General features: G+C 44.0%; 2 protein-coding genes across 4 annotated transcripts; one reads left to right on the top strand and one right to left on the bottom strand.

The window, feature by feature from the left end:
• Positions 1-3,258: 3,258 nt before the first annotated feature.
• On the top strand, positions 3,259-23,593 carry wdr32 (WD repeat domain 32). 2 transcript variants are annotated; one of them, XR_009791572.1, is made up of 9 exons: positions 3,259-4,027; positions 4,915-5,028; positions 5,366-5,563; positions 6,091-6,293; positions 6,379-6,456; positions 6,695-6,840; positions 6,915-7,300; positions 8,836-8,985; positions 22,003-23,593. XR_009791572.1 is itself a non-coding variant. In XM_061795728.1 (8 exons), the coding sequence occupies exons 1-7, from the start codon at positions 3,609-3,611 to the stop codon at positions 7,284-7,286; spliced, it is 1,530 nt and encodes a 509-aa protein (XP_061651712.1). In that variant the 5' UTR covers positions 3,259-3,608; the 3' UTR covers positions 7,287-7,300; positions 22,003-23,593. The 2 variants fall into 2 exon arrangements, 1 of the variants encoding a protein (XP_061651712.1); XM_061795728.1 differs by lacking the exon at positions 8,836-8,985.
• On the bottom strand, positions 11,299-21,798 carry LOC133488162 (probable carboxypeptidase X1). Of its 2 annotated transcripts, none has more exons than XM_061795726.1 (13): positions 21,507-21,798; positions 18,640-18,749; positions 17,713-17,852; positions 17,518-17,602; positions 16,079-16,229; positions 15,581-15,669; positions 15,383-15,506; positions 15,120-15,316; positions 14,874-15,053; positions 13,906-14,200; positions 13,268-13,407; positions 12,683-12,785; positions 11,299-12,612 (listed from the first exon to the last, which is right to left on the bottom strand). In XM_061795726.1, the coding sequence occupies exons 1-13, from the start codon at positions 21,763-21,765 to the stop codon at positions 12,278-12,280; spliced, it is 2,208 nt and encodes a 735-aa protein (XP_061651710.1). In that variant the 5' UTR covers positions 21,766-21,798; the 3' UTR covers positions 11,299-12,277. The 2 variants fall into 2 exon arrangements, with proteins under 2 accessions (XP_061651710.1, XP_061651711.1); XM_061795727.1 differs by having other exon boundaries at positions 17,713-17,923; positions 21,507-21,529.
• Positions 23,594-23,669: the final 76 nt, after the last annotated feature.

The raw sequence follows: 23,669 nt of genomic DNA, 5'->3' as shown, positions 1-23,669 counted from the left end.
GTTTTTCAGTTTTTCCTCGCCTGATCGGGGGGGGGGGGGTTCAATCAGGGGATGTCGCCGATCTTTCTCAACTGTGGGCCCATCGTGACTCTTTCGTGATCAAGGAAGGCGAATACAAATAAACTTAACGTAATTCATTTAACTTCTTTTCAAGGGATTCTCGGACACTGGACTCAATAACTCATGTGGCGAATTGAAATCTATATTTGAGTGTGAGTGTGTGTCCTGGAAGTACAAAATAAACAACACGGATAATGTGCTTGCATAAGTGGGCGCACGCTTTCACAATTGAGCAAACTCATTCCCACCCATTTGAATGTTTTTGTTTTTTTGTTTGTTTGTTTTGCAATTGCACAAGTTATACATCACATGAATTAAGTCAATTCAGCGGCGCATGTCGCTCTCTAAGAGAGTCATCGCGAAGAAACCGGCCGATCTCGGCTCTCTGCTCACCGCGCATACCACCACCCGCGCACTGCGTTCCGGCGGAAAAGTATTCGACTCTTTGTTCTCAAAAGTCTGCGCTGTTTCTGGCCGAGCTTTTCTGCTCCAAACGACCGGAAACTCCGCAACGACGTGTAAAACTCATCTCATTCGTTGCGAAATCATCGCTTCAAAAGTTCGTGAAGGACACCGTGAATGATCGCCGCACCGGATTTGAACCTGTTCCGAACCTTTTATTCATCACGTGCTGTCACATATTCCAAATGCGAAGCTCTTCTCGATCGACTTACCTCGGACACGCTGGTCGATTGACACGCCGTCCGCCATCTTGTTTCGCCTGTCGCATACGTGAGGCGTAGCGGTCGCGCATCGCTGTACTTACGTAAGCGTTTTTTGTTTTGTTTTTTTCTTACGTAACCCGACGAATGCTTGAATTGAAACAAACCTCGGCGTGTGTGTCCTTTAGTTTTTTTGTTTTTTTCAAAGGGCGCCTCGCCGCTGACCCCAAGCGCGGGCCCACTTCAAAGGCGTCCGGCGCGTCGCAGCTTGGGAAAGCGCAACCCGTGACTCGAGGTTTTCGCTGGCCATAACCCGATTTGCTGGCCCAACACACACCTTTTCAAAAGAGTACTTTCGGGCGTGTGTGTGTGTGTGAGCTTTAATTGGAGTCACTGCCTTGCTAACTGGAAGCAGCTGATGTTTGCTCCGCCGATTACTGTAAAGTTATGTGATCACATGGAAGGGGGACGGAGGAAGAGGACGGGGTCGGGGGGGCCGTTACGATGTCTGGTCATCATACCTGACTAATGAATCCGTTATCAAACGAACTGCCAGCTATTTTGATGATTGATGACTCGTTTGGAGACCTTGCTTAACTTCAAACTGTCCCAATCGTCTCGCAAGTGTAAAAAGTCTCCGATGTCTGTCGTCCTCCATGTTTGTTGAATCCAAATAAGACGTTTTGCAAACATCGTGGTAGGGTTTCAAACTAGGGGTTAGGCTTTCGGACTGACGGTAGGGTTTCAGGCCTGGGTTTGTGTTTGAAGCCAAGGTCAGGGTTTCAAACTAGGGGTTAGGCTTTCGGACTGACGGTAGGGTTTCAGGCCTGGGTTCGTGTTTGAAGCCATGGTTAGGGTTTCAAAATACTGCTTCAAGTCGGAATTAGGGTTTTTGAAAGAGGGGTTCAAGACAGGGATAGGGTTTCAAATGAAGGTGTCAAGCTTGCGTTAGGGTTTAAAGGAAGGGTTTGGGTTTCAAATTAGGCTTTCAAGCCACGGTTAGGTGTTCAAACTCCAGTTTCGAACGTGGAGTACGGTTGGGAGTCACGGTTAGGGTTTCAAAAAGGGATTTGAAACTATGCTTGGGGTTCGTGGAGGCTAAAAATGGATGGTTAGGGTTTTCGATAAGAGTTTTCAAGCCAGAGTTAGGGTCTCGAACTCAGGTTTACAGCTCATGGTTAGGATTTCAAATTAGGGTGTCGAGACAGCGTTACGGTTTTTAGGGGTTACTTTCAAGTTCTTGGCTGAACTGGTCGCCTTTCCTGAGTTTACATTCGTTTTTCTGTCTGTTGGTTTGTGTTTGTTTGATGGAACTTTTCTTGTCCTTGTCGGCCGTGTTTCAAGTCTTCGGAATTTGTGTGTGTGTGCGTGCGTGCGTGCGTGCGTGCGTGTGTGTCACATGCTGGACTGCGTCAAAAACAAATGAATACACATCAAATTGAAGCAGACATGCATCAAATGATAGCAACGGCACACATTTGGAAAGTGCACCAATGACAAACAACAACAAACAACATTCGCCACAGACAAAGGTCACGACGGCGCCGCCGGTACTTCGGATTGCGAGGACCAGGACTTGTTGAAGATAGCCGACCTCGACGTGAACAGACATTTCCGGCGTATTTGGAAGCGCGCGTGACGCTTTCCGAAGAAGTGCGGTGTCAAGCTGGGGTTAAGGTTTGCGTGTTGGAAGGGTTTCAAGTTCAGCTTTCAAACTATTCTTTGGGTTTCAATGGTGGGTTTCGAGACTCGTTGGAGGATTCGAAAATAGGGTTTGAAGCCAAGGTGAAGGTTTCAAATGAAGATTTCAACTCAGGTTTCGGGATTCAAATGAGGGTTTCAAGCCAGGGTTGAATTTCATTTTTTGTCTGCAGCCAGGGTTTGGGTTCGTACTACGGTTTCAAGCCAGGGTTTCAAGTTAAGGTTTCAAACTAGAGTTAGGCTTTCAATGTCGGGTTTCAAGACAACTCTAGGGAGTCAAATAAGTTTACAAGACAACTTCAAGGTTTCAAACCCGGTTTAAGGTTTCAAGCCAGAGTTAAGGTTTCAAATTAGGATTTCAAATCAGTTTTGATGTTAGCGTGATAAATGAGTGTTTAGAATTTGCTTTTCAAGGACTGGTTCCGGTTTCAAACAAGGATTAGGGTTCCGAGGTAGGGCTTCAAGGCTTTCAAATTAATGTTTAAAGCAAGTGTAAGGGTGTCAAGTTTGGGGTTTGAAGGCAGGGTTTCAAATTAGGGTTAAGCGTGGGTTAGGGTTTCAAGTCATGGTTAGGAGCCAGGTTTAAGGTTTCAAGCCATGTTTAGGGCTTCAAAATTAAAAGATTCAAAGTAAAAAAATAAAAAGTGGTGCGTGTGTAGGCAGAGTCCCTCCACAAGGTGGAAGCAACAAACTTGGATGGCGCCGAAAGAAGATGGCGGAAGCGGAACTACGGCATTTTTGTTTACGGTGATGAACGGAAGTCAAGCTTATCAATTGATTATAAACTACTTTCGGTGTTGTACTTCAGAGTAAAATAAACGTCTTTGATGTGTTTTATATATGTGGCTAAAATACCAACATAGCGAGATAAAAGCTGTCATTTTAAATTGAATGTTTGTGTCAAGCGTTATTGTTTTCATTTTCAAACGTAGAACGGAGCGATTCGGCACTTGCTAACATTTATTTTGAAAGCGTTCCCGCTATTTTTTCCGGTTGTGTACCGACTGGTCTCGTCCGCTTCGACGCGCGGCTGTCCGGCTCTGGCGAGTCTGACACCAACCGACGTTTGTCCGCTTGAAGCTCTGCTTAAAGCTGCCCCTTGCGCCACTATGGCCCCGCCGCAGAGCTGAGGCGGCCCCGCTTTCAACGCTCATCTTTCGCATAGCTATCTCTCCAGAGGCCGCAATGAGCTCGGAGGACGCCGACGAGCCGCGGGACAGGCCCGGTAGCAGCAGCAGTAGCGGCGGCGGCGGCGACAAAGAGCCCGACATGGACGGCTCGGACCGCGACGGAGACCTCGCCCGGAGCTGCCCTCCCTCCCCGTCGGCAACTAGCGCGACCTCAGAAGAGCGTGGAGAGCCCGCCGCCGGGCCTCGACCGGCTGACGGCGGCGGGGGTTCGGGCTGCGACGCCGGCCGGCCGAGGAGTCTATTCTCCTGGCTTCAGAACAGGTCCATCAGGCGGGGCGTGTTCGTGGACCCGGTGCGGGACAACTTTCGGATCATGACCAGCTTGTACAGCTCCATGAACCCGGCGGCTGACTCGGTCAACCTGAGTACCAAGACCCACGGAGCCGTATTCAACCTGGAGTACTCTCCAGACGGGTGAGGCCTTCCTCTCCGGGTCACCCCCAATTCCGATACGGAGGCCCTCAATGCTCCGTTGCACACATTACGCTTGTTTGACATGTATATTGAAATACAAAACCAGGCTTGAAACCCCGGTTTAACCCCTAGTATGCAAACCTGACCCTGATTTCAAACCTGAACTCAGACTTGAAACAAAACTTTGCTTGAAACCTTATCTTTGCTGTAGACCCAAAACACACGCTTGAAATGCTCATTTAATCCTGGTTTGAAACCCTCATTTTTGCTTGAAACCTTTGCTCTGGTTTCAAAATCTCATTTGAAACCCAAACCCGAATTTAAAACACTATCCCTGGCTTGAAAGCCTAACCTGAAGCCCTAACTGTAGAATGAGTATTTTTTTAAATTTTTTGTTATGCAACGTGAGCTACAGCAGCGACTCCACAGTCTCCAGTTTGCTGCGGCAGTCATTTGTCTCGCTGTCCTCAGTCTCTTCTGCGATTCAAATGTGTAAAAACAAGAGTCCCCTGTCGATGTTCAGCATCTATCGACACGCGTCAGAATTGTTGTGTTTATTTAGCATTCTGTTTGCGGGTCAGTTGGGATTAGTAGCCGGGCGGACGGTTCATGAAAGCGGGTCCAGCCGAAGCAGCGGGCTGCCTCACGTTCGTCTCACCGCTCGGGCCTCCAGGCGGTGCACTAATAAAAATGTGTATTTTTACACGCAAAATTAAAAACAAAACGTTGGTTTAAATTATTATTATTTTTGTTTCAAATAAGTATTCTAATATATATTTTTTTACACTTTGCCCATGTTATGATGACAGGTTTGTTGTCTGCACAAAGTGGTCAGAATTCAATGTGTGATTATTATTTTTTTTTTTGTTATGATGTGTGATGTTCAGGTCTGTGCTGACGGTGGCCTGCGAGCAGACCGAGGTCCTGCTCTTCGACCCCGTCTCGTCCCGACACATCAAAACCTTGACAGAGGCCCACGAGGATTGTGTCAACAACATAAGGTGACTTTTGTTCATTTCATTTTTCCAATCACCTTCCTCCAGCCAAGGAAATTCCCGTCAACAAACGGCCAGCCTTGAAAACCCCTGTTATTACAAAACCTTTGTCGGTCAATATTTAATACAAATATAACAATATCTCATGAAAAAAATCCATTCATGTTATAACTACACCATGACGGCCGGTGCCCACATTCACCCATTCATATGGATTGCACTAATATACGAATATGTTAACTAAGAAAACGATTGCAGGGAGCTAGCTCCACAGCGTTTGCTGAAAATGTTCAAGTGTTTCTGAACGTTAACCCCGTCGCGGGCACCCGCCGACTGTCGGCAGGTTCCTGGACAACCGTCTTTTCGCCACGTGCTCGGACGACACCACCATCGCGCTGTGGGACCTGCGCAAGCTCAACTCCAAGGTGTGCTCGCTGCACGGCCACGCCAGCTGGGTGAAGAACATCGAGTACGACACCAACACGCGCCTGCTCGTCACCTCCGGCTTCGACGGCAACGTCATCACGTGGGACACCAACAGGTTGCCGCACTCTCACTCTAAAATAAGAACACGAATAACAAGCGCTCGGATTTGTTTAACACCTCTCAATAGTGGCGTCGTGATGCCCAAATTAGGACTTGCACGCGAGACGCACCTGAAGTATCTCAATGATCAAATGATACCGTCGCAAAAAACATAAAACGCAACAAGGAGTTGAATCATAAACGACGAATCATGGAACTGCAAATTCTTAGCATTTGTAGTCATTCCAAGTTGTAATAGGCAGTGGAGGATATTAAAGAAACTACCGCAACCACAGTAGATAAATATAGAACTTCTTCAATACTATACCTTTATAAAATAGCATCAATACTTTCCTATTATTCCGGGCTTTGGTGGCATCGTTTAGCATCTTCACTCGGGGTGCCATTCATTTCGGTGGTGCAGGATGATTTAAGATGCTTTGCGGTAAGAGTGTGGTCGTGGAACAAATGAAATTCCTAAATCAAGGCGACACCGTACCGGCGTTTCCGTTTGCTGACACGGTGCCGAAACGTCCCGCGCAGATTCACGGAGGACGGCTGCCCGCACAAGAAGTTCTTCCATACGCGCTACCTGATGAGGATGCGGCTGACGCCCGACTGCTCCAAGATGCTCATCTCCACGTCGTCGGGCTACCTGCTCATCCTGCACGACCTGGACCTCACGCAGTCGCTGGAGGTGGGCAGCTACCGCATGCTGCGAGCCAGGCGCACCCCCCTCACGTCAGGTCGGTGGCGGCGCGCCCTTCGCCCCGCGCTCGTCGGCGTTCCGTCGCCCGCTTCAAACGGCTTTCTTTGACGTTTCGCGCTTAGACGGAGGCGCGCTGGCGTCCCGCTCGGCCGGACCTCGCCACGGAAACGACTCCGGCAAGCTGCACCCTCACAGAGAAGGTGAGAGACGCTTTTCGACCAAAAAAGAAAATACAAGTATGAAATAATGTATAGTGTACGTATAAAACACAACTCATGTATTTCAACACGAATGTCTCAATACACTATTTTATAACACCGATTTGACGGATTGTCATCGGGTTCTGGAACATAAACGAGGCACGACTCTAGCTTCCAGAAATGACCCATTTTAAAGATGATTTTCTTCTATTGGCGGACCTCAATCCTGTGCCCGCAGGCCTTTCTCCCAGGAACAGCCTGGAGGTTCTGACCCCGGAGATCCCGGGCGAGCGGGACCGAGGCAGCTGCATCACGTCGCTGCAGCTGCACCCCAAAGGCTGGGCCACGCTCATCCGCTGCTCCAGCAACATGGATGACCGCGAGGTCAGCACGGCCTTTTCCTTTTCGAGCCGCCTCGGTCTTCGCTTTCAACCGTCCCCCGTCGTTGTCGCCCGCAGTGGACGTGCGTGTACGAGTTCCAGGAGGGCGCGCCCACCCGTCCGCCGGTGTCGCCGCGCTGCTCCCTGCGCCTGACGCACTACATCGAGGAGGCCAACGTGGGCCGGGGCTACATCAAGGAGTTGTGCTTCAGCCCGGACGGCCGCCTCATCTGCTCGCCGTACGGCTACGGCGTGCGTCTGCTGGCCTTCGACGAGAGCTGCGGCGAGCTGGCCGACTGCGTGCCCGTGCAGACCGGCTGCCTGCGCGAGGTGCGCGCCATCTACTCGCACAGCGACGTGGTGCTCACCACCAAGTTCTCGCCCACCCACTGTCAGCTGGCCTCGGGCTGCCTCAGCGGCCGGGTGGCGCTCTACCAGCCCAAGTTCTAGCGGACCGCGCCCAGGTACGCCCGCGTCGTCTGTGCGCACCTTTCTGCGCGGGAACGTTTGTTTTTTTTTTTTTAAAAAAAAAGCATTCCGACCTGAGCGGCGACAAGGGGACGTTTCGTTTCATTCGGACCGGCAGCGCCGACACTCGGTACCGCCTTAAATTGCAGATTTAAAGTGGACCTTTTGGGGCAGCACGGCGGACGAGCGGTTAGCATGTCTGCCTCACAGTTCCGAAGGTTCGGGGTTGGAATCGGGCCTTCCTGTGTGGAGCGTTCTCATGTGTACTCCGACTTCCTCCCGCGTTCCGAAAACATGCATGGTCGATGATGATGATCGAAGACTCGAAATTGTCCTGAGGTGTGAATGCTTGTTTGCCTTTGCGTGCCCTGCGATCGGCAGGGTCTGCCACATACGACTTTTTACTGGAGGGGTGGGGGGGGAAACAATTCTCAAGAAACACAGCTTTATTTTTGAAATATTAAAGCCTTTTTTCCTTGACAAACAGTGACTTACATCTTCTGACTTAATTGGAAATTTTTTTCTAGAAAAATGCTACTTTGTTTCTCTCGTTTTTTTTTGAAACAATACAACTTTTCCCCCAAAATTTTATCTCACAAATTACCATTTTTTTGACAACTTTTTTTTTTTTTTTTTTTTTTTAAGAGACATTTTTCTATATAAAAGAATGTTCTTGCCAAAAAGTTATTCTAGGTTGATTAAAGACTCCAAATCAGTTGTCAGCAACCAGGTTGCCCTCATGGGTCACGTGAGGAGCCGGCGGGCCTGTTCCAAAAAAAGCTCACCAGAAATCCATTTTCTAGAAGAAGAAAAAAAAAAAAAAAAACCTTCTTTTGATGCAGAAAGCATTATTTTCTCTCGATAAAAGGCTTTCTTGGAAAAAAAAATAAAACATGAAAAATATGACCTTCCACCTCAAAATTCTGTAAAAAATACTGCTTAAATCTCATAATAAGGCGGTGACTTTCTCATCGAAAGATGACTAGTATTCCAACTTTCTCCAAAAATACAACTTAAAAAAAACTATTTCTTTTGAGAGAAAAAAAATCTTTTTTTTTTCTCGACAGACAACTACTTTAGTTTTCCGACTTTCTTCCAAAAAACGTTTTGTTTTTTTTCCAAATGGCTTTTTTTCCCCACACACAAAAAAATGGAAAACACAACTTCTGTCTTGTAATATTACAACTTTTTAACTCGCCCTCGAAAAAAAGGGAAAAAAACTTTCGCAAAAAATGTCGGGGGGAAAAATGACTTTAATCTCACAATATTCTATTTCTTCTAGACCAAAGACAATTCATGTTCCAACTGTTTTGTGAATTCCTACTTTCCCCCCTCAAAAAGTTTTCTACAAAAATGTATCTCACAAAACCTTAATCTCATATTTCAACTTTGACTGATAAATCCAACTTTCTTGCAAATTCCCCCCCCCGTACAAAATGTCTTGCCAAAAAGTAATCTCCGGTTAATTGAAGACTAAATTGTGTGTGTGTGTCTGTGTGTGTATGTGTGTGTACTAAATGTGAGCGTGAAGGCTTGCTCGCCCGGCACCCGAATGAGGAAGCGAAGCCGTGTGGATGGAAGCAGGGAACTTTGGTGGGGCGGCTAGCCGGACGGTTCAATGTTGAATCGAGAGCGGAGCGACCAAAGGAAGCAAAAGACGGACGTCGCTCGGGATCGACAGGTGCTGCCGCAGCTCTCGCTTTCGTTCGCGTTTGCGCTTTCGTGGCCTTTCAGCATTTTTCTGCGTTCGGTGATCCTCGGTGGCGGTCGGGTGGGTTGTTTCCGCTCTTCTGGTTCTGGCTTCCTGTTCAAAACTTGGAAGCGAACCTTCGAATGGAAAATAGTCTTGAATTCTTTTCCCTTTCAACCATGTTGACACTGCAAAAATCCACAATAACAAAGACACCCAAAGAAATTCCCTCTAATCCATCAATGGTGTTTTTTTTTGGGGGGGGGGGGGTAAGATTTCCCGAACTGATAATGATTCAGAAAAAAAAGATAAAAGCCAAGTGTGAACTACTATGCATACCAGCCAAATTTGGTTATTAATAAGGGCTGTTAGGGCCACACTGGAACGGGAAAAATATTTATATTAGAGAAAATAAAGTAATCATTGTGCAGCTTCTGGACTGTGAATTCTCATAATGTTACGACTTCCATCCTTGAGAGAATACAAGCTAAATCTCGTAATATTACGAGAGATTTTTCGTAACAAAAAAAACAAACAAACAAACTGAAAAACGCAATAGAAATCATATTATTATTATTACTATTTTTTTAGGGGGAAATTCTTAAACTCAAAAGAAACTGTGACATTTGATTTATCTCGTGAAATTCTAATTTATCTTCTCGGGAAAAAAAATATTTTCTAAGAAAAAAGAATTTTAGAAAAAACACATTCTCGTAAGGTTATGACTTTTTTCCCCCCCGCAACAAACTACAACCTTAATCTTGTAATATGACTTTCTCAAAAAAACTCTCACTTTTTTACTAGGAAAGAATTCTATAAAAATAGGACCTTTCTTGTAACAAATTTTTTTTTTTTTGACAAAAGATATCTAATATTCCAACTTTCCCGAGCAAACCCACAAAACTTCTAATAGAAAAATAGACTTTATTTAAAAAAAAAAAAAAAAAAAAAAAACATTCTGTAAACACTACTATAATTTTCTAATACTCTGACTTTCTTGAAAAACAAATATCTTTGTATAGAAAACATATTTTTCAGGAAAAATAAGCAACTTTATTCTCCTAATATAACTTTGTTTCTCAACAAACGACAACTTGATTAATCTGACTTTTTTTAAAAATGCCACTTTATTTTCTCAAAAATAAAACTTTAATCTCATAATATGATGATTTTATTTTTTCCCTCGAAGAACGATGGATATAATCTCATGATATTACGACCGTTCTGGAAAAAAATCGACTTTCTCGAAAACAACATTTTCCAACTATTCTTGTAATATTGCAACCTTTTTCTCGACAAACAACGACTTTGATATTTTGACTTTCTGGAAAAAGTCAAACTTTTATGTTGAAAGAAATTTTGACAAAAACGTGACTTTAATCTGTTAATATTACAACCTTCTGGGGGGGGAAAAATCCACTCTTTCAATTGCGATTTATTTTCCCGACAGATGACAACTTTAATATTCAGACTTTCTGGAAAAGATAAACAACTGTTTCTAGAAATCATTTCTCGTAATATTGAGACTTTTCTTCTCGACAAACGCCAACTTTAATATGCTGACTTATTTTTCAAAAAAAAAATTTAAATCTTGAAAAACACTCCTTTAATCTCATGAAATAATTTTACTGTGAAAGAAAACAAGGCTTTTTCTAGATTATTATTTATTTTTTTTCCCCCTCATAAGTTTACAAGTTTATTCTCTACATTTTTTTTTCTTTCCAGTGTGGCCCTAATATGTATTACATCTGAACGAACAAAGTTTGTTCTTCCGTTCATTAGTTATGCTCACAGGACATTTTGAAGTCATTTCAAAGCGGACCTGAAGGACAAGCCAGGAAAACGTTTGTTGACTTATTTATTTAGCTTTTATGTGTGTGCGTGTGCGACGCGTGTGCCACTTGTCTTTCAGGATTTTCCTATATGTGCCGTCTGAATAAGGAATAACTGAACTGGAGATGAGGTTCACCCACTTTTCTCTAATTGTAAGAATGAAATAAGCCTAAAATGTGAATTCAACAGAAAACATTTCCAGAGCTCCTGTGTGCTTGTGCGCGTGTGTGTGTATGCGCACGGCCATGTTGTATTCATGCATCAACCCATCCTGAGCTATGAAATTAAAAAAAGAACGGAGAAAAAAAAAAGGTACTTTGTCCTGAAAAAAAAATCAAGTTTTCCTCATAACATTTTTGTTGTTACAAAAATTTTTGTTTTTGTTGCTATTTGTTGTTCCGCTCCCCCTTCGCCACTAAATGGCTGAAAAGGTCGGGCTTTGTCCCCCAAAATGATTCCAGTCCAGTCAAATACAGTAAAAGCAATATTTATTTGTATTAATATTATAGGACCCAGTGTGGTCCTGTTGGAGGTGAGTCAAAGTAGAACAAAAAAGAAAAAAGTTCTACATCAGACCAGCTGAGACTTGTTGATAGGGCGGGGAAAGAAAAACAAAAAACAAAAACAAAACATCTTCATACAATTTGTCGTCATTCAACAGTGGTGGAACGGAGTCTTCGCGTGTGGACGACGTTCACTTAGTCTGCTTTCACTCATTTGTCACATTTCAAAAGGAATTTTAGGGCCACAGAGTACAATTATGCAATGAGAATCAAGTTGGAATATTATGCGGATAACTTTGTTGTTGTTGTGATAATATCAGGAAAAAAAAAATTTCTGTGAAGAGGGGAGGAACAATCATGTGAGATTATTCATACTTTCTGTCTTAATATATTATGCATGAAGTCTGATTTAGTTTTAAATGTTAACATTGGTCTTTTTTTCAATTGGGAAAAAAAACAACTTTATTGTCGTAGCATTACACTTTTCTCAAAATAGAACAAATTTCATCTCATATTTTTCATGTACTCACTTTTTGAGAAAAGTTTTCTTGAAAAAACGTAGTTAGTTGAATTTTATTAAAATCTTGATTTTTGTGATTTAAAAAAAAAAAAAAGTTGGAATTTACAAGAAAACAGGAAAAACATTGAAGAATTTGAAAGGTCGTCTTACGAAATACTTTTTCGAGAAATGTCCTAATTTATGAAAAGTAACCTTTTTTTGAATGGTACACACATTAAGTCTTATCATAATTGTTTGTCAATGAAAAATATCTTAATTTATTATATACTATATAAAATTGAAAAACCTGGCCCTAATAGTCCTTAATTAATAAATTTAAAAAAAAAAAAGTGACTGTACATTTGGACAGCATAATCAAATGAGACCTCATGTTGTGTCTGACAGTGAGGTCACATGACCATGTCAAGTTTTTTAAAATCCCGAATCCTCATAATCTCAAGGAGGAGGATCGCGCCTTCCTGGCCTGCTCTCGCTGCATCCGCTGGCCCTCTCGCCGTTGGTTGATGGCCTTGGTGCTGGCGCGCAGCTTGCGCAGACGCAGCGCCCGCAGGCGCAGCTGCAGGTCCTGCGGGATCTTGCCGCCCTTGGCCCGGATCTCCTTGAGCCGCCGCGCGGGCGTCTGCGTCAGGGTGAAGTCGCAGACGGTGGCGCGGGGCTCCATGCCCACACGGCAGTGGCGCACGGCCGGCACATAGCCCTCTGCCCACGCCGCCACCTTGTAGTCGCCCGGGTTCAGCAGGCGCCAGTAGTCTCCGTCGGCGGCTGGGGGAGGGGAAGGAGAGGTCAACGTGAAGGTCCGCGTGAAGGTCCGTCGTCCGTTTTTCCGCCTCACCTGATCGGATGTCGTGCCCGTGGTCCTCCACCCTGATCACGGCGTCCTCGATTCCTTTCTTGCTCTCTTTGTCCCGCACCACCCCTTTAAGGCCTCGGTGAACCTAGTGACGTTTTTACATAGCAACAATCTTGAAAAAATGCTCAAGACAACATTGCGCAACCATCAAAAAGGATCAAATATGTCTGGAGAAATGACGTCATCATTTGTGAGGATCAAATCTTAATTTTGCCCAGAGATTTTAGAAAAACCAAAAAAAATACGACAAGTCCTAATTTTTTACAGTAAAAGTTGCTAAATTACTGCAGTAGTCTTAGTTTCCAAGAAAATCATAATAATAAATTATTCATCTTAATTAAATAATACAATCATAGTTTGTTTTATTAAACAAATATGAGAATCAAGTTGCATTTTTCTATGGCCATAATTTACAAGAAACATGTTTTATTTAAGGAGAAAAGGGATCATAATGTCCGAATAAATTGACAAGAATAAGTCCTAATTACCGTTTTTTTTTTTTTTTTTTTTTTTAAAGCCATAATGAATTATTTTGTACTGTGGCAAAAAAATGTGATGTTAAGCGACCTGCTCTATGAAGAGGAGGAGGGACTCCTTGTTGTTCTCCCACTGAGCAGGAAGCTCGCTGGCGTGAGGAAACTTGTCGCAGGAAAGCTCCACCGTCACCTCGAAGCAGTTGGTGTGCAAGTAGCTGAAATCATTCATACCTGACAAGGAGGACATTACGATCACTATCTTGCGTCCAAATTGTTAAGTGTCAATGCGAAGAGACAATCTGAACATTTCCCCCCCCCCCCCCCCCCCCCCCCCCCCCCCCCCCCAAAATCCTATTTTACTATTATTGCATGCAATATCAGTTCTGTTAAAAATTCATCTAAGATGGCTGACCTCCTATGTCTTTTTAGACATTGCTCCTTGAGACTTTTTTGTGGGTCAACCCATGATTGACATGCCTACCAAATTTGTTCAGGGAAACTGGCTTCAGAAAAAAAGTCAAAATGGCCACTTCGAACCAAAATGGCTGACTTCCTGTGTCTTTTAAGGCATGGCTTCTCGAGACCTTTGATGGTCTACGCGTGGCAGACATGCCTACCAAATTTCACGTTGCTAAGGGAAACTGGCTGAACTTTGAAAAACATTCTCGAGGGCGCTACTGAGTCGACCAAATGTTGCATTGTGCAATGTGAAAATGCGCGTAGACTGACTTCCGGGCACGTTGTGCCAGGCTCCGCCATTGATGATGTTGTTGTGCGCCTGGAAGTCCTCGTAGTGGCACGGGCGGCGCTCGGGATTGGCCATGGCCAGGTTGGTGGAGGCGTACACGGTGGCTAGCCAACGGAAGAAGGCGTTGTCGGCGGTGGGCGTGTGGGCCTGCGGGGCCCAGCCCTCGGTGCCGTCGAACGGGTACGTCACCACCAGCTCCCCCCCGTGCAGGTTGGCGCCCAGCACGAACGGGATGTCCTGCATCCAGCTGATCACGGCGCGTGTCTCCGAGGCCACCTGACCGACCGCGGTACAGATCACAATCAGTTTTGGGTCTCCTATCCTCACATATATTTTGGTGTCTTGGGCCCCCCTGCTAGGACGAACTCTCCTGTGCAATGTGGAGAGTTTAATGTGTGTTCACTCCCCCTATAGGATATATTTAGCATTTTTTTATCCTTCACCTAAGATGCGTTTGGTGTTTTTGGTCCCCTTTCCCAGGATGAGTTTGCGTATTTTGAGTTTCCCAAGGAAAATTTTTCCTGTACAATGCGAAGAGCCAGCAGTAGTTTGTTCAGTCCCGCTTCTGGGATCCATTTTGGTGTTTTTGGTCCCCCTCCCGGAATCCATTTTGATATTTTAGGTCCTCCATCCAGAAGGCATCTTGTTGTTTGTGGTCTGTCTTATAGGACGCATTTGGTTCTTTTTGGTACCTCAACTCCGATCCAAATCAGTATTTTTAGTCCCCCATCCAGAATGCATATTTATATTTATAGATTTATATTTTGTCCCCTACTCTAGGTTGCATTTTGGTGGTCTTTGGTCCCCCTTCTCGGATGTATATTGCCACTACCCCAGCTCAAATCTATTTTGGCGGTTTTGATTCCCCCAACCCACACCTAATGGAGGATGCATGCTTATTTTATTTAATTAATTAATGAATTATATTTTTGGATGAGTGTTCCCTTACCAGGGCGTCCTCTTTGGTGTAGTATTCTGGAATGGGAATGTAGTGGTTGGGGACTTTGGACGGGTCCTCCGCCATCTCCTGAGCGTCCCACATAATGGTGTTGAGGTCCGGGAAATTGTGATTCAGGTCGATTCCTTCGAAGGTGTACCGACCCTCGCCCCAGCCGGCCAGCTCGGAGCCCTGAGGAACGCCGGGAATTTCAGTCCGAGTCGGTTTTCCCGCACTGTGTCGAGAAGGACGACGTACCTTGCTGTAAGCCACTTCGTATCCGTCCGGGTTCATGGAAGGAAGAAGGTGAATCCGAGTTTCGGTGACGAGCCGGACCACGCGCTGGTTGCCCCTCTTGTACTCGCGGCACAGGTACTGCATGAGGTTGAGAACCAGCTCGCGACCCAGGACTTCGTTTCCGTGCATGTTGGCCACGTAGCGGAACTCTGGCTCGCCTGATCATCATAGAGTCATCTTAATAAAGTGTCCAGTGCGTTTGGATTTAATGTGGCACTCCTCACCGAGTTCGTGCTTGCCCGGATTGTCGGAGATCTCCATGACGTAGAGCTTGAGGCCCATGTGGCTTTTCCCGATGGTGTAGATGCGTGTGATGTCGGGACACTCCTCCGCCACCGACTTCATCAGCTTCCGCAGGAAGAGAGAGGGAGGTTAGAAGTTTTCACGGGATCAAATCCGAGGAGCTGGTCGTGAACGTTCACCTTTCGCATCTCCTGGTAGTTGTGGTGTCGGAAATCCAGCTTATCCTTCGATCTCGCTTCTGGTTCTGAGGAATAGCTCTCCTGGGTCTCTGGAAAGATCCAACAACACGTCAGTTAACACACAATCGCTGCGTTATGGCCGCGGCACCTAAAACACTTGGCGCTTTGCATTGTGCAGCAAAATGCATGCTAGGATGGTGACACCGAAATGCATCCTAAAATGTGGACCAAAAACTTTGGATTATGACACAAAATTCATCGTTGGAGGGCAATTTATCACGGGAAACTTTGTCCTAGCAGGGAAACCAAACATACTGGCTTGCTCTTTGCATTGTGCATCTTAGATGGTGTTTCTGGTTCCCCACCAGGATGCATTTTTGTGTTTTTGGTCCCCCTCCCACATTGCGTTTAGGTGTTTTGGTCTCCCCCGGTTGCATTTAGGATTTAAGATCCGATTTTTCCTAATCTGTTCTCTCAAATGTAAATGCGTGTGTGTACCGTCGAGGCGACATCCGAGTATCTCTGCTCGGAGGCAGATGCCTCCGTCGGGGTACCAACTTTGTGGGTTGATGCGGATGTAACGCGCGACCACGGGGACGGGAAGCACGGCCAGCACCGGAGTCTCGCCGTCGCCGTTGCCTTCGAAGATCTGGATTGAGTGGGACATCGTCGCAAGTTGGGGGAAGGAGACAAAAACGAATACAAACCTGGATGGAAATATGAATGTGGCTTTGCATGTTTTGGAACAAATGCTGTGCAGCTCCATGAAATGATTAGTGTGGTTGGTGTTACGCAATCCCCGCTGTGTTTGCATTCAATTCCTTTTAACTGTTTCATGCTTGTTTCCAAACAAGCCTGGTTTATGGGTTTAAACAAGGGTTATGGGTTCAAGCAAGGATTAGGTTTTGATACCAGGGATTCAAGCCCGGTTTGGGTTTCAAATTAAGGTTAAAGATATAATCCACGATTATTTTTTGTTAAAAAAAAAAAAAAGTTATTTTCACCCTAGCCACAAAAACAGTCCATGCCAAAATGCTCCTGAAGTCTTATCAGCTTCTGACACATTTTGTTATCTATTTCAATATTTATTTTTTATATTTAGTGACTATCCTATACATAGCCGAAATGACGTATTTTACCTACAAATGGCCAGGCCCATATATGGACAGCGCAAAGGTCGACTGAGCCATAGAGGAAGGAGAAAGCATTTGAAGCAACACGTCGGAGGAGAATCCGAATCATCTTTATTTGCTAAGTATGTCCCAAAAACACAAGGAATTTGTCTCCGGTAGTTGGAGCCGCTCTAGTACGACAGCGGACAGTCAATTGTCAGAGAACACCTTGGACACATAAAGACATTGACCAAAAACAGTCACTGAGCAATAAAGGATGGCTAGTTATCTGGTAATGTTGGTAAAAAAAAAAAAAAAAAAAAAATTAACCCCAAAAAACATCTAAGACATTTCAAAATCTTGAGCGTCGAAATGTTTGAGATTCAGTCTTGGAGACACGGTGAAGGGAGAGGTCGAAAACGTAGTGCGGCGTTGGAAGGAGGAGGAGGAGGCCGGACAAGCACTTCGCCTTTGTCACATCAAAGCAACAAAGGCTTTGTTGTAATGTTGAATTCCAGCGTTAGGGGGCACCATAAATTGCGGCTTATTCCTTAAAGGTTAGTGTTTCAAATTGGGGTTCCAAGCCTGGGTTGAGGGTTTTAAGTCGGGGCTAAGGTTTAAAATGAGGGTCTCAAGAAAGGGTTCGGATTTCCAACAAGGTTTCGGCTTTCAAATTGGAGTTTCAAGTCGGGGTCTCATGACTAGTTAAGCATTTCAAACAACAGAGCAGGTTAAAAAAAAATTGGGTTTCAAGTAAGGGTTAAGATTTCAGTTTAGGGTCTCAAGACTGACGTAGGTTTTTAAATTGGTGTGTGCGAGTCTTACAGCTTCTTGTGTTGCGTTCATGCTGCTCTTCCAGCTGATGGAGTCGTTGCTCAGCTGCACTTTGTAGCTTTGGACCCAGTCACGTCTAAACACGTACACAAACGAACAAGAAAACATGAAGAACAAACGCAATCAAACAAAGCAAAAGCTTGTTGAGTTCCTGGCGTGCGGGTGTGTGCGACGCCGCTACCCGACCTCCAGATGGTGTTGCGGCCCTGCAGGATGACTCCGGTGAAGCGGGTCAGGCGCAGGGCGTCCACCTCCAGCCACTGGTGCCGGTCCTTGTAGTCGGCGCACCAGGCGCCGTCGTACAGGTCGCCGTCCTCGATGCCCGACTGGAAATAACATCGCGCGCACACGGAATTGCTCAGGTCAGCGCCGGGAGAAACCGCAAACTTTTTGGCTCCTGGAAAGTGACACTTAATTGCTTTCAGACTCCCTGACCCATTCCATACCGTTTAATACTAACATTGTTCCAAAGCCGTTTTGTTCTTTGTTGGGCTTTCTTTAGTCTTTTCTTTCCCTGTCTGTCCCATCGCAAACCGTCTTTCTGTCCAACTACAATAAAAAATAATAAATATCCATCACAAATACAAACAATAGTTGTGACATCTCCATGTACTCTTCAGGGTGATTGGACAGTAACTCCCTATTTTGAAGTACTTGTCATTTATTTCTGAATTATCAATCTTACAAGAAATTGAAAGTGTATAGAATTGAGTTTTATTACACTCTCTTCTCAACTCATTTCACAAGGAACTCTTGTGTGGGAAGGAAGACAAACTAACGTCTTCTATTTGCCCTTCGAGTTTTTCCAAAGCTGTTAAAAAAAAAAAATCCTTGTTCTTGTTAAAAATGATTGCAGTAAATTCTCAAATCAACAAAATAGTTACTTTTCAATCACTGTATATCCGGATGTGTGTATTATACTGCACCCAGGTGGCCAAGGCATGCACACCAGAAGGAGCAGCACAATATCCATTGAAATGAAGCAAAATAAGTGGCAGAAACTTTTAATTATTCACATTCTATTTAATGACGTAATTACTGTATGTTTTTGTAATGTACAATATTACAGAGTGCTATTTTTATCGTTAAAAAAAAATAATAATAAAATCAAACCTGGATGTTCAGCCTGCCTCTGTGAGGACCCAGACCGAACCTCTGGAAGGAGGACGCCTGGATTTGTGTGTCGTCCACCCTCAGGGACTCCAGACCCAGGGGAGGACAAGCTGGAGGAACCAGAAAACACGTTTGGGATCAGTGACGAGGTTTCAAGACACAGTTGGGGTTTGGAATATGGGTTTTGTGCCAGGGTTAGGGTTTAAAACAAGAGTTTCAAACCTGGATTAAGGTTTTCGCCAAAGGTTAGGGTGTCATGCCCGGGTTAGGGTTTCAAACAAATGTTTGTGTTTGGTCTTTTAAGTTAGGGTTGAGTTTCAAAGTAGGGTTTTAAGTGAGTTTGGGTTTAAAATAAGGGTTTTTAACGAAGGTTATGGTTTCAAAGTTGGGTTCTAACTCAGGGTTAGGGTTCCAAACTATGGTTTAAGCTCCATTTTGAGCTTCGTGGAAAGGTTTGAATACAGATGTGCTTTGTACTTGTGATTTCTTTGTTGTTGTTTTTAATTTTTGGAATAACGCTATCACGCTAAAATGAGGAAAAAGTGAATCCCGGTGAACACTGCATCCGGAAAGTATTCGCTGGGCTTCACCTTTAAGAAGTTGAAGGAAAAACATGTAACCTATTCCATTGTGACATAACAAAATGTTGAAAAAGTGGAGCACTGTGAATGAGGGCGCTAGAGGCCTTGGAGATGTGTCGGGTGCGGTGGTCAGCCGACCAGATAGCCAGATAACGTAGAGGAGACCATCGAAAGAGAGGTTGAAGGAAAAGTGACTCCGATTGGACCGGAAATGACAGTTGGCGACTCATACCCGTGCACGGAGCAATTTCACATCTGGACGCTCTGCCACATTAATCGGCGAGCCTTTATAGGCTTTCGAGGCGGCGCATACTGTGTATTGTACTTGAGCACTTTCATTAAACCAGCAAAAGATAAGAGAAACAATCAAAGAAGAAGCAGGCTGCCGCAGAGAGGACGCGGGCGAAATGAAAAAGAGTGCGGATAGATTGAAAGGCTCGGTCGGCTCCCGTCCCGTTAATAGGAGGGTGGAGAAGGTTAATAAGAGTCTGAGGAGGTTCACACATCTTTAAAAGATGTATGAATAATCCCCCTGGTGCTCTTCCTTGTTACATACATGACGGATGTTACATGACGCCTGTGTTTGTTGCTGTATGTTACGTGACAAATGACCTGTGTTGCCGATACTTGCGCACGTTACTTTCGGGACTGGGCGGACGGACATGGCTGTGCGCGCACCAGCGAGGGGTTAAAAATCCACGACTGTGACCGAGATGTAATCGGAGCGTGGCTCAGCTCAGCTATGCGGGATGTGGAGAGGCCCACTTTCCCACTTTCTCACTTGGTCAGCCCCGCAAGCGGGAGGAGGAGGAGGAGGAAGCCCAGATAAGCGATTCACGGTTGAAACTAGAGACTGGGTCGAGTGTAAACGCCAACGCTCCAGCTGCTGGGAATTCCAAGGCTTTGGAGAACAAGGCAATAACACGCTGACGCTGCGTTTTCGCTCGACTCGTCTGCTTTAGAGATTCAAGCGCACGCGTCAATATGATGGATTTACAGTTGAAACCAGAATGACATGAAATCAGATGAAACTTTGCTTTGCTTTTGTTCTTGGGTTGATATGCACATTTGGGACCAAAGCACGGTCATCTCTGGGACACAGAACCCGTCCGTCTCCTACGATGGCTGCACATTCCCATGGTGTTTTCACTTGGGTATAATTGTTTGAACAAATTAACATGGCACCTCCAGGCATGTGCAAATTGCACCCAAGGATGAAGCGGACTTGCGCAAGTCCACAATTCTCTTCCCGAAATCTTGGCTGATTTCTTTTGACTTTTCCATGATGTTACACAAAGAAGTGGTATGTTTCAGGTTTGCCTACTTCAAATACATACATCTGGAGGTGTGTCTCAAATGTTGTCAATAAACCAATAAAAAGCTTCCAAAGAAATTACATCATCAACTGGGCTTTCCCAAATTGTTAAAAGGTATAGAAAGCTCACTGTACATAAACTTCCTTGATGAAAGTCATGAAAACTTAAAAAGCCCCCCAAAAATTCTTCCGTCATTATTCTGGCATTTGGTAAATAGAAATGGTTTTGGTTAGCCTAACTGACCTGAAACAGGTAAACATCTGCTTTCAGCTGTAAGTTTAATAAAGCTCAGAGTTTGAAAGAAATGACAACAAATTTTTGGAACACATCTGCCAACGTCAGCGTTCAAAAGATGACAAACCTCAATTTTGGAAAAGGTTTCAAATTACACTTTTGAACCAGAGTTAGGCTTTCAAATTAGGGGTTTAAATCAGGGTTTCAAGACAGGGTTGGTGTTTCAAAGAAAGGTTAGGGTTTTAAATTATGGTTTTAAATCTTGTTAGGGTATTAATACAGAGTTATGATTTCAAATTAAGGTTGGAACTTTGGGTTGGTGTTTCACCTGTTTTTTTTTTTTTTTTTTTTTAATCGTGGTTAGGGTGTCAAGACAGGGTTAGGGTTACAAGATAGGTTGAAAGTTTCAAATGAGGGTTTCAAGTTCGGGTTGGGGTTCCAGACAAAGGTTAGGGTTTCAAATCAGGGTTTCAAACTAGGTTTGAGCCTTCAAATTAGGGTTTAAGTTTGGGTTTTAAATTGTGGTTTCAGACTAGTATTAGGGTTTCAAGTCAGGGTTAGGATTTTAAGACTGGGTTAGTGTTTCAAGTAAGGGTTTCAAACCAGTGTTAGTGTAACAAGTGTTTGCATTTAAAATGAAAGGTTTAAGTCAGGGTTAGGGTTTCAAATGAGGGTTTTAAGGACAGGGTTATGTTTGTGGCCGTAATGTCATGTAATGAGGTGCGATCGGTCGTACCCAGCGCCAGCTTCTCCTTCTCCTTGTTTTCCTTCTCCTTCTTCTCCGCTCCGAGCGTCACTCTGCTGGGGAGCGGCGGCGTTGGCGTCCACCTCACCGTGGAGGTCAACAAAGGGGTCGCAGTCGTGCCGGCGGTCTCGTTAGCGGCGGTCCCACTGGCGGTGTTGTTATCGGCGTCACCGGTCGCCCAAAATGTTGCCGCCAGGAGGACGATGAAGACAGACGCGGACTTTTTCATCCTGCTCTTTGTGTGCTGCATGTGCGGAGAATGCGCAGGGAGGACGCTTATGAGGTGCGACGGAGGGGGAGGGGGAAAGAGGAAAAGGTGGGAGGGGCGGAAGGAAAAAAAAGAAACTTCATTTGATCATGTACATCGGATGCACAAGACTAACATGGTAAACTGACGTTATTGTTACATGAAAACAGCATATGTCGGTCTAGCACATTATAATCATTTGCAATGTTTGAATGAAGTCAATTTCACATTTTTTTTCAGTGCGGAACCCCGAAGTCAAACACCCCAAAAGCGGGACAAATTGGAGTTCAAAGGATCATCATGGCAGACGTTCGTTCACGCTCCAAGCCTGGGTTCCACTTTCGAGGCTGTCAAGACGGTGTTAAGGCTTCAAATCAGAGTTTCTACGCAGTTCAAGTTTCAAATTAGCGTTTCAAACCTTGTTATGGTTTCGAGCCTGGGTTACACTTTCAGAAGTAGGGTTTCAAGACACTGTTGAGGTTTTAGACAAAGCTCAATGAAAAAAAATAGGGTTTCAAGACAGGGTTAAGTTTTGAAAGTAGGGTTTCAAACTGGCGTTCAGATTTCAAATCAGAGTGAGGGTTTTAAATTAGTGTCAGGGTAAGTCTTATCAATTGATTGATTGGTTGGTTGACTTACTGCCGTGTCATGAATAATTCCAGTAAGAGGTCCATGTGGACTTTCCCATTCTTGGGAATCGTCACGTTTATTTGTGCCTAAAAAGCATTTTTAGAGTTTGATGATGCACCCCAACCAGCTGTGTGTGGATCGGATATCTTTGTTGTGTGCAGCTTGTCTTGCCGCCAACGATTTTCTCCGAAATTCAGCCCACTTCCTGCCAAAAACAACCACGCCCACTCACCACTTAGATAACACCCACGCTGGGAATATGAAAATATACAAAACAACGTTTCATGTATGCTGCTGCTGACAATCATATAGGCATCGCTAAAATTCAATCAATTCATCAAATTTTATTTATATAACACTTTTCATACATAGAAAATGCAACCCAAAGTGCTTCACAGAGATAACAACTAATAATTGTTAAAGAGCAAAATTGGCATTATATACAATTCATCTTTTCCCCACTTTTTTTTAGTATTTTTACATCCAATAATTTATATCTAAATTGTTTTTTGTTTTTTCTCATATTTGTGTATTAGTCATCTAATACTTTTAATGTTGTATAAGCGATATTAACATTGTTATAGTTGTGTATTTTTCACAAAATATTGTCTAATATTTGTAACATTTAACTATTGTAATATTTGTTTTTTTCATGTAATGTCTAATGTGTTATTTACTAATATTTTTGTTGTTTAAATATGTTGTGTAATATTTTGCACATGTAATATTGCCTAATATTTTGTATTAACTCATATCTTTTAACATATTTAATTACACATTTTTACGTTTTAGTCGTTGTGTATTTTTCATTGAATATTTATTTTTATTGTATCATAATGAAATGAAATCATGACATTGCTTTGATGTCCAAGTCCTCGCTTTTATATCGTCCCATATCTCGTTTTTATTTATATTTTTACAAATTGTTGAACTTCTCGGTTGTTGTATCTTCGTGTTAGATTCGTAAAAAAAAAAAAATACTTAAAATTTTACATTTTAAGTATCTCCCAATCTGATTGGTTCATTCCGCTGTGACGTTTACAGAAAGTGGCCACAGAGTCTTAAATCATCTCATATCTTCTTATTTTATTGTTGTTATTATTTTGTTAGAAATGTCATTTTACTATCACATTTGACTCGTTATATACGTGTACATTCATTTCCAATACTTTAATTTTAATAAAGTCAAAGATTCCCTCGATCTGATTGGTTTGTTCCGCTCTGACGTAATAGGAAGTGGCCACCCCAACGACCGGAATCATAACATTGCTTTTACG

This window comes from Phyllopteryx taeniolatus, chromosome 13 (genome assembly GCF_024500385.1).
Source record: "Phyllopteryx taeniolatus isolate TA_2022b chromosome 13, UOR_Ptae_1.2, whole genome shotgun sequence".
In the NCBI taxonomy this organism is placed as follows: Eukaryota; Metazoa; Chordata; class Actinopteri; order Syngnathiformes; family Syngnathidae; genus Phyllopteryx; species Phyllopteryx taeniolatus.
Note: the sequence above shows the minus strand (reverse complement) of the source record. Positions and strands in the feature narration are given on the sequence as shown.

Coding starts and splice junctions, on each gene's coding strand:
- LOC133488162 (XM_061795726.1), bottom strand. CDS start 21,765: ATGCAGCACACAAAGAGCAGGATGAAAAAGTCCGCGTCTGTCTTCATC. Junction 17,853..18,639: donor GAGGCAGGCTGAACATCCAG/GTTTGATTTTAT, acceptor TGTTATTTCCAG/TCGGGCATCGAGGACGGCGA. Junction 12,786..13,267: donor TCCTCCTCTTCATAGAGCAG/GTCGCTTAACAT, acceptor AAACGTCACTAG/GTTCACCGAGGCCTTAAAGG.
- wdr32 (XM_061795728.1), top strand. CDS start 3,609: ATGAGCTCGGAGGACGCCGACGAGCCGCGGGACAGGCCCGGTAGCAGC. Junction 4,028..4,914: donor CTGGAGTACTCTCCAGACGG/GTGAGGCCTTCC, acceptor TGTGATGTTCAG/GTCTGTGCTGACGGTGGCCT. Junction 5,029..5,365: donor GATTGTGTCAACAACATAAG/GTGACTTTTGTT, acceptor GACTGTCGGCAG/GTTCCTGGACAACCGTCTTT.